Source organism: Didymosphaeria variabile (genome assembly GCF_027946475.1).
Source record: "Didymosphaeria variabile strain IMI 356815 chromosome Unknown scaffold_9, whole genome shotgun sequence".
NCBI classification, from domain to species: Eukaryota; Fungi; Ascomycota; class Dothideomycetes; order Pleosporales; family Didymosphaeriaceae; genus Didymosphaeria; species Didymosphaeria variabile.
The window spans coordinates 163,238-176,676 of NW_026611628.1; the positions used below are offsets into that span (position 1 = coordinate 163,238).

General features: G+C 55.8%; 5 protein-coding genes across 5 annotated transcripts; 1 reads left to right on the forward strand and 4 right to left on the reverse strand.

The window, feature by feature from the left end:
- Positions 1-1,700: 1,700 nt before the first annotated feature.
- N0V89_011358 (uncharacterized protein) lies at positions 1,701-2,492 on the reverse strand (the record flags this gene model as incomplete). Its single annotated transcript, XM_056220090.1, has 2 exons — positions 1,701-2,119; positions 2,237-2,492. The coding sequence occupies 2 exons, from the start codon at positions 2,490-2,492 to the stop codon at positions 1,701-1,703; spliced, it is 675 nt and encodes a 224-aa protein (XP_056065393.1).
- Positions 2,493-3,688: 1,196 nt separating this feature from the next.
- Positions 3,689-5,887, reverse strand: N0V89_011359 (uncharacterized protein; the record flags this gene model as incomplete). Its single annotated transcript, XM_056220091.1, has 1 exon — positions 3,689-5,887. One exon carries the CDS (start codon positions 5,885-5,887, stop codon positions 3,689-3,691), a length of 2,199 nt encoding a protein of 732 aa, XP_056065394.1.
- Positions 5,888-7,563: 1,676 nt separating this feature from the next.
- On the reverse strand, positions 7,564-9,005 carry N0V89_011360 (uncharacterized protein; the record flags this gene model as incomplete). Its single annotated transcript, XM_056220092.1, has 3 exons — positions 7,564-8,534; positions 8,581-8,914; positions 8,973-9,005. The coding sequence occupies 3 exons, from the start codon at positions 9,003-9,005 to the stop codon at positions 7,564-7,566; spliced, it is 1,338 nt and encodes a 445-aa protein (XP_056065395.1).
- A 553-nt stretch (positions 9,006-9,558) lies between these two features.
- Positions 9,559-10,973, forward strand: N0V89_011361 (uncharacterized protein; the record flags this gene model as incomplete). The annotated part of the gene is made up of 2 exons (XM_056220093.1): positions 9,559-9,736; positions 9,784-10,973. The coding sequence occupies 2 exons, from the start codon at positions 9,559-9,561 to the stop codon at positions 10,971-10,973; spliced, it is 1,368 nt and encodes a 455-aa protein (XP_056065396.1).
- A 442-nt stretch (positions 10,974-11,415) lies between these two features.
- On the reverse strand, positions 11,416-12,582 carry N0V89_011362 (uncharacterized protein; the record flags this gene model as incomplete). The annotated part of the gene is made up of 3 exons (XM_056220094.1): positions 11,416-11,809; positions 11,892-12,172; positions 12,340-12,582. 3 exons carry the CDS (start codon positions 12,580-12,582, stop codon positions 11,416-11,418), a joined length of 918 nt encoding a protein of 305 aa, XP_056065397.1.
- Positions 12,583-13,439: the final 857 nt, after the last annotated feature.

A 13,439-nucleotide genomic window follows, 5' to 3' on the forward strand; every position in this document is an offset into this window, starting at 1 on the left:
TGGATTTTAGAAGAAGGAAAGAACAAAGACCATAGGGAATCTTCATAACGGAGTTTAGACAGCGCAAGCAAGCGGGCCATATTATCTCTTCACCAATCTTTTAGGAGCATTAGGTGCTCGTCCAGACACTTTTGTTTGTCCTAAGGAAGCTTGGAGAAGTGTGCGTTGAAAAGCTAAAGAAAACCAGTATTTATAGACAATTCATCATTCCCAGAATCACTATCTTTCATTGGTGATGGTAAATTCTGCACCTCAACGTACCGCTCAACAACCGGCAGATAGTCGCCTCTCACAGTCGCACGAAGGGGCACATGCCAACTTCTAGTCTCGGTTTTAGACAGCGCAAGCAGCCCAGGCCATTAGATGCTTGCCGCAATGCTTTTAGTCGCCCAAGAACGAAGCGCTGAAGAACTGTGCAGTTGCAACGCCGACCGAAAATTCGTCTTTTTATACCCTTCCTCCTGCATGGGAATCATCATCTCTCATCGGTGATAGTACCTTCTACACCCGAACGTTGCGCCCATCAACCCGCTTCCAGAAGAAGAGAAGGGAAAAGACCATGCCATCGTAGTCAAGGGATTTTAAACAGCGAGCAGCCCATAGAAGCTATTTTCCAGTTTTCCAAACCCATGCGATCGCTTCACAGAGGATTTTAGTGCCTGAGAACGAAGCTCGGAAGAAGTGTGCAGGTTAGGAAGCCGGCGAATTTGCGTCTTTTATACCGCTCGTTATGTAAGGGAATTATCATCGCTTAATAGTGATGACGACTTCTGCACCTGACCGTGCGCTCGTTATCCAGAAGTAATTGCCTTTTAGTCGCACGAGGAGGCACATGTCTGTGTTGCTGTTCTTTTTCTGGAGCGCATGCAACTGTCTGTGTTATTGTTTTAATCACCCGAGACGCGAGCCCCAAGAGAAGTGTGCAGCTTAAAAGCAGCTGCAAAGCACTCTTCTATACCGTTCGTCCAGTCAGGAATCATAATCTCTCACCGGCGATGCCTCAGCTCCCCGTCGTTCCCTCATCCCCATCCCTCTCCCCACTCACCTCCCCACCCCCACCCCCATCCTTCCCCCAACCACCTTCCTCTCTCCCACCCCACCGCACCCCAACACCAACGACCTCCTCCCCAAACGCCCCCGCAATCTCCTCCAAACTCCTCAACCTCGTCTCGGGAAACCAAAAATACGCCCCCAAAAACACCGCCGAACACCCCACATACATAATAATAATTCTCTCTCAACCCAGCCCGAGCCGTCGGCCCCGCCTCCGTAATCCCCGCATTAACCAAGAAGTGGCTCCCCGCCGCTCCACCCATAATCTTGGAGCGCAGACCAAGCGGCAGGACTTCACTGCCGTAGAGCCACGTCGTGGAGTTGAGGAGCGAGTAGTACACCACGACAAAGAGATAGATGCCCAGGACGGCGAACGCCTTGCCCACGCGGTTCGGCGTGTCCTCGTAAAAGCGCTGCATGAGCGCCGCGTAGATCTCCACGCCGATAGTACCCGCGAGACCGCAAAGGAGCATTTTGCGCCGGCCCCAGGCGTCGGCTGGAAGATGGTTGAGAGGGCGTTTGAGACGAAGGCTGTAGTGCCGTAGAGGGCGGCGAGGGCGAGGCTGAGGCGCGGCGTGATGCCGAGGAGGTGTAGTTTAGCGTTTGGAAGTATTGGATTACGTTTAGTGGAGGGGGGTTAGCTTAGCTTAGGGGTGAGGAAGGGGAGGACGGGGAGGGCACGTATCTCCTGTTAGGCTGGTCATTGTTTGGACGGCGATGGAGACGAGTGCGCGGTGGCGGAAGAGGCGGAAGACCTGGCGGTAGGAGGTGATTTCGCGGTCCATCCCGTACGCGATTTGGGCGTGCATGAGGGCGAATTCCTCGTGGGCGTCGTGCGGCGAGAGGGAGCGGTGGATGCGGAGGAACTCTTTGCGTGCGAGGTCGACGTTGCCCTGCTGGATGAGCTGGCGGGGGGAGTTGGGCATGAAAGTTGCGAGGCCGGCGAACAGGATGATTCCCCAGGGGATCTGGACGCCCAGGGGGAGACGCCACTGGTTTGCGCCGTAGGGGGCATAGCTGCAGGCGAAACCCACCCAGTTGGACATCATGGTGCCGAAAGAAATACCTGAGAGCAAGCATCAGCTGCCGTACCACACGCAGTCTGCCACAGAGTGAATGCCATGCATACCACACCCTGATATCCCCCCAATCAACCCCCTCGACTGCGGCGCAGATATCTCACTGAGATAGATCGGCACCGTGGAGACCAAGCCCCCGACCGCAAAACCCGCGAGAACGCGCCCAGCCAGAAACATTCCCATATTGACACTTGCGGTCTGCACCGCCGTCCCCACCGTCACAATAACACACATAAGTTGCATAAACCGAATGCGTCCCAGCCGATCCCCTATCAGCGACTGCAAAATCGCACCGCCCGCCTCGCCGGCAATGTACACCGCCACCACGGCGCCGGTAATGGCCTTGCTGGGACGGTCCATGTAGTCGAGGAACGACTGATGGGCTATTGTCGTCGTTGCGATGCCGGTGTCGAAGCCCTACCCCGTCAGATGATCTGGTTGCGTCGTGGGGCAAGACGTACGAAGAGAAATGTTCCTATCGCTGCGAAGAGGGCGACGCCCAATGTGTATACTTGCACCATGGCCGCCGAGTGCTTGACTGGTACGGATACAGTTGGTCAATCTAGAGAGAAGAAAAAAGCTTGACTGCAAGTAGATACGGACGTCGTCACCCGGAGATAGACGCGCATGTTGCCGACGGATTGTGATACCCGTTGTGACTGTCTACTTGTGGCAGGTGATCTGCGTGTGTGGGTCTGGGGTTACTCTGGGGAACGTTGGTTTCTAGCGTCGGGGAAGTGCATCGCGAGTGGTGGTTAGTCAGCACATTGACTATCGAACATCGTGAGACGAAGACTACTACTGGTCGATGAGCGCAACGTCTGGGTGCAGAAGACATGCCTGTACGTACCAGCACGTTCTCACATCGCCCAAAAGATTACCCACCTTACACGACTAAGATCCTCCAACAAGCACAAGCAAGTCAAGATCAGATAAACAACATCTCTCTCACACCCATCAATTTCTCACAGCTATACTACACTTCCTTTTCCCACCACCGGGCAGGATATGACAACCACCACCATTTTCACCCAATAAATATTAACAGAGACAACGCCAGGTCTCGCCCCCAGCCAGCCAGCACACCAGTACCGGATTAGATTAAGCATTTTGGAACCACGGAAAAGAAGGTATTTGCACGCTTCATCAATACATGTCAAGGTCCCGCTGACCACCAGATGCGATGACAAAGGAAAGGATAACAACATAGCGAATTGAACAGAGGACACAGGAAAAGAATAGAAACACAGAAAAGTAGGAAAAGTATGTCGAGAAGTCGAAGTAGGGGGTCGATATTGGTGGCGCACCCAGCCGTGCGCCGGGCAGGTATAGCCGAGAAGTATTGTAAACTTTTGTGACGAGAAGCGAATTTCCGTGTCAAAGTTAAGAATTGTGTGAAGCAGATGAAACCAGCAGCGTTGCTATGGCCGCTGTGTTGATTGGGGTATATGCAAAAACAGCCAGCCGCCGAGGTGAAGGTAGGCAGAACCGGAACGCCTTCGCCGAATGAGAAAAGAGACCGGTCATGACACGTATAGGGTAGGCAATCTTCAAGCTCAGGCGGCGAAGCTCTTCTTGCGGCCGAACATTGTCCGCGTGCGGCTCTTTTCGCGAGGTTTCTTCGCAGAGCCAGGGCCCTTCTTTTCAGAACGACCGGAGCGGATCGACCGGGTGTCTGAGGTGGCGGTGCCATCGTCCATGTATTTGTCCTTGTAGATCCAGCTGTTGCCAACCATGCTGACGCCCTTGGCCTCAGCAGCGCGGTAGAACTTGGCTGCCTTCTTCATGTCCTTGCGGCAGCCTACACCTTCTGCGTAGCAATAGCCAGCCTCGACCAAGGCATCAGCATCTCCCCAGTTACCGGCGATCTCATAGCAGCGAACGGCAAGACCCTTGTCCTGCTTGGCGCCCCAACCGTTCATGTAACACTTCCCAAGCTCGTAGATGGCAATGCCATACTGTGCTTTGTGCTGCTTCTTCTTAACCAAATCGGGGTTGTGGCCATGCTTGGTCTGATCTTCATCTTCGGCAACCTCAAGCTGGCCGGAGTCGACAGCACGACGAAGCCACTGGAACGCTTCGGCTTTGTTCTCGCGCATACCCCAGCCGTGACGGCATGCAAGGCCATACCAGAACATGGCCTCGGCGAGTCCTGCGCGGGCAGCAAGACGGAAGTGGTAGGTAGACTTCATGAACTCACCAGCCTCGTGCAGCTCGACGCCCTTGTCGCAATGTTCCTGTGCCGTGATCTGGTCAGATCCAGTGCCGGTGGTTCCACGGATGGTGCTGTTGCTGGAAGTGAGCGATGGCGCGCCGCGTTCCGTCGAAGTGCTGCGCGTTTCGATCGAGGGACGCTGTTTGCTGGCGGAACGAGGCGGTGATACTGGCGAAGGCGGCCGTGCTCCCGCGGGCTTCTTGGGCTGTTCCCAGCCAATCTGGCTGTTCAAAAAGTCTTCGATTCCGATAGACTTGCGATCCAGCTTTCGGCCTCGCGGGAGGTCAAACTTGGAATAAGTGTACGTAGAAGCCGGATTGGAGTAGTCAGTCGAGCGACGCCAGTCCTCGCTCGTCATGCTCACAGGAGTATGCACGACGTCGTTTGCGTAGGGGGGAAAGACCGGGTTCTCCGTAGAGTCCTGTCGGATCGAGTGGGACTCGAAAGATGGCCGCATGTAGGAACTTTCATCGGAAGCCTGTCGAGATGGCGCGCGATCCATGCTAGGACGTAAGTCCACGCTTGGACGTACGTCGAGCGATGGCTGTCTGCTCGTGGCGCTCCTAGGCCGCGAGAAGTTGGCAAAGGACGGGCGAGGAGGTTGGTGACTGGCATTCGACCGCTCGGAAGATGCTGACGGCGAGCGAGGGATAGAATGGTTGGAGAAAGGCGTCAGCGGAGAATGAGACCTGGACAGGCTGGAGCTAGGAGACAGGTTCCTGTGGAGAGAATCGTAAGAGCCACCAAGCGACATGTCTTCGACCTCGTCCGCACTGTCGTTGTGGACGGACCTGACGGTCGGGGACATTCTAGGAGAGCGGGCCCTTTGCGAACCAGGTGACCTCGGTGGGCGTAGGCTAGAGCTCGACTGCTGCCTGTGGGGCGCATCGCGAGGTTGCTGTCTCTTCATAGCCTGCTTGAGGGCGTGCGAATTGGACCGAGCCATATTGGCGGATACTGGCGTGGCCTCCTGCAGTCCGATTGCAGGCTCCGGGGACGTGGATCTCGGGATGTCGAAGTAGCCCTGCGGAGGGGCCGGAGGAGCAGGCGCGGCCTGCTCACCAATGGGAGAAAGGACATTCCTGTAGGGCATCGGCGGTTCGTTGAGCATTTCATCGTCACCACCGAACATGGGGTACAACGACTTGTGCTTGTCGGTCGAGGTCTGCGCTCGCGGGGAGTTCTGAGGTCGCTGACCTGGGCTAACCGGGGGAGGTAGGAGCTCCTCGTTGGGCGAGGTAACGGTGGAATTCGAGAGCGAAGAGAAGTAGCCAGCGCGGTTGCCGAATTCATTCTGGATGGTGAGTGGTGCCAGTCGACTGATGCGACGGCCAGCCCTCTCCTCCTGTTCAAATCTCTTTGCCAGGAGGCGTCCCTGCAGGGCGAGGGCATCCAGAGGGGAAAGCGCAGGCGGCACCTCGCCGGCGCGAGGGCTGGGAAGGTCGTGCAGCGAGAGGCTGCTCATGCTGGCGTTGGAGGGCGGGTCGAAGGATTGCGAGCGGAACTCGAGGCCGCCGGGGCGGTCTGATCTGTTTACCATGGTGGTAGAAGGTGGAAGGAGCGAATGGAAGGCTCATGCGCCGTATTTCATGAAGCCGGCGGCGGAGTTACGGGGATGCGGCAGACGGTATCGTCATACGAGAGGTGGTGAAACCAGGCGCGGAGGCAAAAGTCGAGGAGTAATGCCTGAGGCGTAAAGGTGTGCGCTGGCTGGACGGACGGGTCTTGGGAAGTGGCGGTGGTCGGACTGGGGTATCGCAGATGGTATGCTGATCGCAACGGCGAAGAGCGGAGTGGGGAGCAACGGCGAAGGAGCGACAGTACTACTAAGAGCAACGGACAGCAGTGCTGCGCCGAGCACACACTTTGCAGAAGACGTGAGAGAAAGCTGCGAGGTCCGCAACGGTAGACAGACGGCGCACCAGGGACGGCGCACTGGGCAGTGTACTCCATTATGGAGACTGAGGCTTTGCTGCCCCTGAGCACTTGGCGCGTTGGCGGGCCGCATCCAAGTTTAGGGTTGCTGGTTTCAGGCCGACGCTTCCAACGGCCGCCAATCACACCCCGATTCGCGACGGTGGCTGCAGTCAGCGGACACGGTAGAAGCATCGCGGAATAATCTAATCTCATCGCAGCGAATGCCCGCAGCCTCGCAGCCTCGACCTTGCTGTGGCTGGCTCCTCTGCAGCGACGGCGACGCTCTGTGGCGGACTCGGCCGGCTTGGGGAGATTGGGCGCCGTGATGCACAACTTCAGCCGTCGCGTCGCGTGCGTACGTTTCACGACCTGGACAATGTTCTCGGCCCACGCCGTTTGGGGGCAGTCCGCTCGCCTGTGACAAGCTGCAACCACGTCCAGGTCCTTCATTTGCCCTCGCACGAGCCACCTGTGCCCTCGCCAATACAGCAACCCCGTCCACCAACGTCAATCCTACGCGAGTACAAGAAGACGATTCTCTCTCGAAGCTATCGAACCAGCGTCCATCGCACGCAGTTGCCACACCGCATCGATGGCGAAAGAGCTAATAATAAGAATACAGCGATACCTGGCCAGACTGCGAGGCGGCCTGCCTTACACTACCACACCAAATCGCCTTGGTCCCCGAATACTGCCCGACTCGACTAGCCTCCCTCTTGGCTGGTCACACGCCTGTCTCGCGACTGTCCACGTTCGCCATCTGGGCAAGCAGAAAGAGTCCAATTGTGCTCGCGAAAGTCGTAGCAATCTTAGTCTATATAGTAGGTTTGCTATAATGCCTTGTGCGAACGAACTGCTACCCTTACAGCTGGAAGACTTGATTGAATCGACAACGTTGTTTGAACCCAGGGCCTTTGTTCGCATGCACAGGCGAATACAAACAGGTTCCATGATATGATTTTAGAATCCAGTTGTGCATCCTATTGCTGGCTGACGACTGAATACGTTGCCCAAATTTCCTTCGTCCTGTTCAGCACCCCGTATCCTAGCTTTGGTGTAATTACCCCGACAATGCTTTCGCCAGAGCTACTACAAAACGAGTAACACATGTCCGGCGCGCAAACACGAGGTTGCCGCCATCGACTTACCGACGTGCCGGCCATCACAAGTCGATAAATCGGACCGGAGTCAAACGTTACTGCTTATTCCAACGGTTGAGTGTGGTTGTGATATTCTTCGGCAGATTCTGCTTCAACGTGAGGGGAGAGTAGTAGGAGTGTGCGCTGCAGCAGCATCACTTCACACGACCTGTTCAATCTTCTCCCAAGACTGTGCAGCATCTTCCAGCTGCGGCTCTGCTGTTGCCTCCTCTAGCGACACTCGCTTTACGCCCATCATCCATCCGACCAAGCCTGCGGGTATCCAGTTGCCCACAATGTCGTACGTTACGCTCCCACGTCCTACGCGCCATACCCGACGTGGCCGTCTTTGGGTGAGCGCATCAAACACAGCGTCGTGCAACACTCGCAACGAGCTTCCAGTGCTGTTTGCAGTGAGAAGTCCTCTGTTTTGCGCGATGCGGCTCTGATTCACAAAGTTCGACGCGTACAGTTTCCGTGTTGTCGCTGGCCACGCCATCGTATTCGGTCCAGCGGTTGTTTGCAGGTGCTGTCTGCTCCCAATGCGGGAGCATTCAAACGTCCCGAGCTTGAACTGGCACACGTCGATGCCTAGCGTGCCGAGTTCGCCTCTCAGCGACGCCGTGAACCCTTCCAGGGCGCTAACAACGGCGGTTTCGACGCTGTGGAACGGGGGCTGCAATGACGCCACGATGCTTGGGGTGCACATCAAAACGCGCGCTTTGAACTCGCAGATGGTAGGAAGGAACGCCTGTGTTACGGCAATGGTGTTTAGAACCTTTGCGTTCAGTGCGTCAGAATACATTTCAGGCCCAATCGTTTCAACGGGGCCCGACGGGTAGATCAGATCAGGGACCAGGACCAGTCCCCGGAAATGTAGGTTGTGTGGTGATGCGCCCGAGAACGCGACATGGGGCTTGAGCAGCAGGTCGTTGAAGCGCTCCATCGCCTCTTGGGTGCCCAGGACGTCAGCGACATCAAGATGCAGTGGCCGCACGTCTGCTCTCGATTCGCCGTGTACCAGCTGCTCCTCTTCCATATCCGAGCACACAATGTATACGATGAATCCGCGTCGTTCGAGGTCGAGCGAGAGCGATTTTATTATGGGCGAGTTGGGCGGACCAGCAAGGACTGCCATAGTCAGCATCTGCAGTGCATGAGCATGCGCTGATCCTACCGATGACTTCTTTCCGTGCGCCATTGCTTGCGCGCCGTGCCCTCCGTTTCTTCCTAGATTTGTTCCTTTCCCGCCATAAAAGAACTCCGCCCGTGGCCAAGAACGCTACAAGTGCGGCCGTAAGCGCGCGATTCCGCGAAACCCAATCTTGCAGACGATGTAGGTAGGCGCCGGAGACTACGCGCGGGGGCGGAGGGGGCGGGCGAGCATGTTCAGGTAGCCAGCCTTTAGGGACGGATCGTTTTATGTACCCGGCGACGCTTTGGAAATGCCGGTCCGAGGCGTCAAAAATGTTGCCCGTAAATTTCCGGATGTCTTGTGAATACTCAGACAGCTGTCGCGCGAGTGTCGTCAGTCAGCAACAACCCGATAAGGCGCGAGAGGGCACTCACCACATCCAGAAAATGCTGGTCGTCGGCCGTCATTGCACAGAATTAGAGAATGTAATAAAAGACTATGTGAAAAGTAGAGGCGAAGAAAGGAAGGTTGGATCGTGCATCGTCATCTGCGGAGTCTGGGAGCTTAGACCGCAGAGCAAATGTGGCGTATCGCCTTCCGCCGCCACTAGGTACGGCATCCTGCACGTGTCTGGCCTTTCGCACCTCAAGTCTCAAGTGCGCCTGCGCTTACGCGCGTGCGGCCCTCTGTACATTCTTTTCCTATAGATACCCTTGGCTAGGCGCGGTCCTCGCCCTCTCTGGTTAGTGATTTCCTCGAGGGTTGCCTCTACGTACGCCGTGGTGCCTTCTCGCCGCGCGCATAGCTTACGTGGCTGGCTGGCGTTGCACTCTTCTTGATAATCATCCTTCGAGTCTTTTCTACGCGTTGTTCAAGTCCGACTGCTTTCCTCTCTCACTTCTCAGTCTACCTTTTCTTTCACCTGTCAAACTGGAAGATCGACTAGAACCTCGGACCGAATACTGAAACTGGAATATCGAATCGCAAGCTGTCAGCGAAACATCAAGCTAGACCCGCAACATGCGGGAGATCGACGCGCACTTTGATGCGTACGAACATCTCAAGCACCTACCTCGCGATGGCGAGGCTTTACACATGCTGCGCAAGGCAGCGTCCGTGGTCAAGCCCATGATGAGGAAACGAGGCTGGAAGATCGCCACTCTAGCTGAATTTCTCCCCGATGAACCTCAGCTGCTCGGTACGATTGCAGTCAAACATGGAGCATCTGTAACTAAGAATGTGCAGGGTTGAACATCAATAGGACAGAGAGAATACTGATCAGGCTGCGCTATCACCATGACTCGAGGCAGTTCCTACCCATGGAGCAGATCACAGATACCCTGCTACATGAGCTCTCGCATATCATCTGGGGCCCACACGACGCCAACTTCCACAATCTTTGGAATGAGCTGCGCGACGAGCACCAGTCATTAGTTGCAAAAGGCTACACCGGTGAGGGTTTCTTATCTCAAGGTCGATCGCTCGGTGGCAAGAGGATACCATTGGACGAAATGCGCCGTCAGGCTCGAATTTCAGCAGAAAAGCGAAGGGGGACCACGAACCAGAATGCAGGCGGGCGTCGGTTAGGAGGCGGTCCAGTCTCTCGTGGCGTAGATATGCGCAAGGTCATCGCAGACGCGGCGACAAGGAGAACCAGCATCACAGACGGCTGCGCGAGTGGCAGTTCCGAAGCTGGCAGATTGCGTGATCAGCAAGTGCAGACTGGATTCAGGACGAAGGCTGAAGAGACTGACGCGAACGACTTGGCAATCGCACAAGCTTTGCAAGAGCTCATGGAAGAGGAGGAGATGATCAAGCTGGAAGAGCTGTGCGCGCCCAACGGAGGGGGTGGACTGGCGTGGGATCCCGTGAACGGCCTACAATTTGACAATCACCCTCCAACTTCACGAACGTCGAGCCCGAAACCGCCCCCAACTCGAAGCGTGTCTTCAAATCACGACGGGCGTCCTCTGTCCCGCTTGGTCACCGGGAACCCGGCTAGACGACCGACATCGTTACCAAGCTCCCGTCGCCCGTCGTCCCGCCTCATATCACAAGAAGAGGAAGCAATCCGCAACGGATCCCTACCACCTGAATCTCAACCCTCGCCGGCGTCTCTCGTGGTTCCCACCGATCCAAACAAGTGGGCGTGTCCTCAATGCACGCTACATAATCCACTCGACTTCCTCTCCTGTGGAGCCTGCGGCCTAGAGCAGCCGCCACAACCAATTCCGCAAAATCAGCGCTACGGTCCGGCCCACCATCCAGCCGCCCTTCCAAAGCCACCCCCTGCAGCGGGGCTTAGAGGGGCCAGTGCCACGCCTTTCGAGCCTGCCAAAGGACGGATAGGCTGGAACTGTTTGAACTGTGGCACCTTTATGGAGCATCAGTGGTGGACGTGTTCGCTGTGTGGGAAGATGAAGGATGAATCGTAACATGACAGGGACGCTGGAAGAGGTGACGCAGTGGTACCTTGCGAACTCGGGACCCCACTCACACATCGGCATCAGCAAAGGCCATGAACGCCATCATGTGCACCGCACCTTCGTTCAGTGCCTCTAGTGGCCACGTTGAGTATCACCACACTGGTGGTAATCTAAGCTCATCAGATGCCCGGTCGGAACTTGTCATACAAGGTTCTTACTATGGCTGGCGTGAAATAGTCCGGCCTTCACCGACCACCCGCACTGCACAACACCACACAATCTGAGACGATCTGGCATCCAAATCCGAGGCATATACCTGATACTCGCCTCTATTATACTACATTGAACGCAAAGCCAGCGCGCAGCATGCACGCATACCCCTTCCGCACAATAGTAGATACACCATTGGAATATGTTAATTATTTTCCCATTTCCCCCTCCGTCAATCATTTCATCTTGTAATAACCACATCCGTCGTCCGCATAATGCCCCCATTCCTCACACTCAATCTCCTCGCCATGTCCCTCTGCGTGTCTCTCTCCCTCTCCCTCTCCCTCCCTATACTAAACGCACCCCCGTGTTCCCTCAGAATACTCTCGTCGCTATCTCCCCTCTTGCCCCACTCATCTGCAGTGCCCTTCTTACTCAGACTGCTCAGCGCGAAGGAATTCCCTTGGTCTTCTTGCTTAAAGTACCCCGTGGATTTATACGGCGTACCCAGCGCGGAGTGCCCAGCGTGCGAGCCGTAGGACCCGGCGATGGTGCGCAGAGAGGTGAAGAAGCGGGCGAAGAGGGGCTTGAGCGTCGGGAGATTAGCAGCGGTGATGCCAACGTTCATTTCGACCCTAGGATCCATTTTATTAGCATTGCATTCCTGGGTCGATTTTCCCCCATGGGCCGGGAAAGGGGTTTGGGGTATTGACGCACTGCTGCCAAATATAATACCAGCTGCCCTTGCCGGTGAAATCCGGCTCCTCGAAAAAATGATACTGCATCGGCGTCTTGTATATCGCGGTGGCGGTGGCGAACAAGCCGAGCGCCATGCAGAAGGACAGCCCGAGCTTCGTCTGGATGTTGACCTGCAGTTTCCAGACGATGGGGATGGGGAGCAGCGCGAAGAGCAGGTCCGTTGCGATGTTGACGCTGGAGTTGAACACGCCGACGTTTTTGAAGATGTTGACCGAGTAGCATTTTGCGTTGCTGTTCGCCTCTCGCGTTAGTCTGTGGAAGTGGGGGAGGGATTACGGGAGGAAGAAGGGAGGGGGAACGCGTACCCCAGCGGCGGCTTCAAAGTCAAATCGTACGCCGCCCGGACGGGAATACACTGGAACACAATCGCCATGGTACTACCTATCGTAAACGCCACCAAAAATACGAGCGTGCATATCAAAAACGTCCTCCAGCGCGTCCTGTCCGCCAGTCTTAAGAGGAAGAACCCAATAGAGAGCTTGATGAAGGAGTAGGCGAAGATGACGAGGATGGCGTAGACGTAGGTGTATTTGAAGAAGGGGCCCATGTTTGCGAGGGGGAAGGCCAGGCCCGAGACGTCGAAGTGGCGGCCGAGGCCGAGGGTTACGGTTTTTATGAAGAGGGCGGTTATCGTTAGGGAGAGGGACATTGCGATGAGCATGAGCCAGTCTAGTGGGAGAGTCAGTGAGTTTTCTATCGTCGGTTATGTTCTATGGATTCGGGGACAGTGTGTGCCTTTCGAGAGTGCTGGCGGTTGCGTCGCGATTGACGCAGAGACGTTCTGCAGAACTGCTTCCAAGGTTTCTGCGTGACTCAGGCTACCAGACATAGGAGAAGGCGCTGTAAGGGATATCTGAGTGCAGAAATTTGGCCGGCTTCCATCCAATTCGTGGTCGCAATGAGCGGCCTCAGTGATGTGATGGCATCGAAAAGATGGTGGAACAAAAAACACTCACTCACCATCGATACCGAACATCTTCAGCATGAAGACTCTCACATACATCCTCAAGATCATCGTGACAGCCGCGAGGCCGAACAACGTGCAGTCGATTGCCAGCAACTTCGGCCCATAGTCCTCGGCGAGATACTCTGGCGAGGGCGGCGGCCCTAGATTCTGCGTACCACTCATGTTTTCTTCTTTGTCTGCGAGGTTCCGACGTAGGTGCCGTAGGCGGTGTGATCTACCTCAGTTGATCTTACCAAGATCCGTCCCTTCGCCTGGGAGGTAGTTACCAACCTTGCGCCTTGCGCAATGCAGGGACAAAAGAACAGTAATACAAGGAACCGATCGCTATGATAACGCTGAAGTGCTGCCTATATAAGGAGGAGGATCGGTTCGTCTGGTATACAGTATGTGTAAGCCAGGCAGGAACGACCCAGCAAAAGAGGATTGGCTCAACGGGCCGACCAGCGGGAGTGAGCGTGCTAGTTTACCGCTTCCAGAAGTCGCTTGCGGTACGAAATGTATGGCGTGGAACGATTCTTGCTACGATTCAGGCAGGGCTC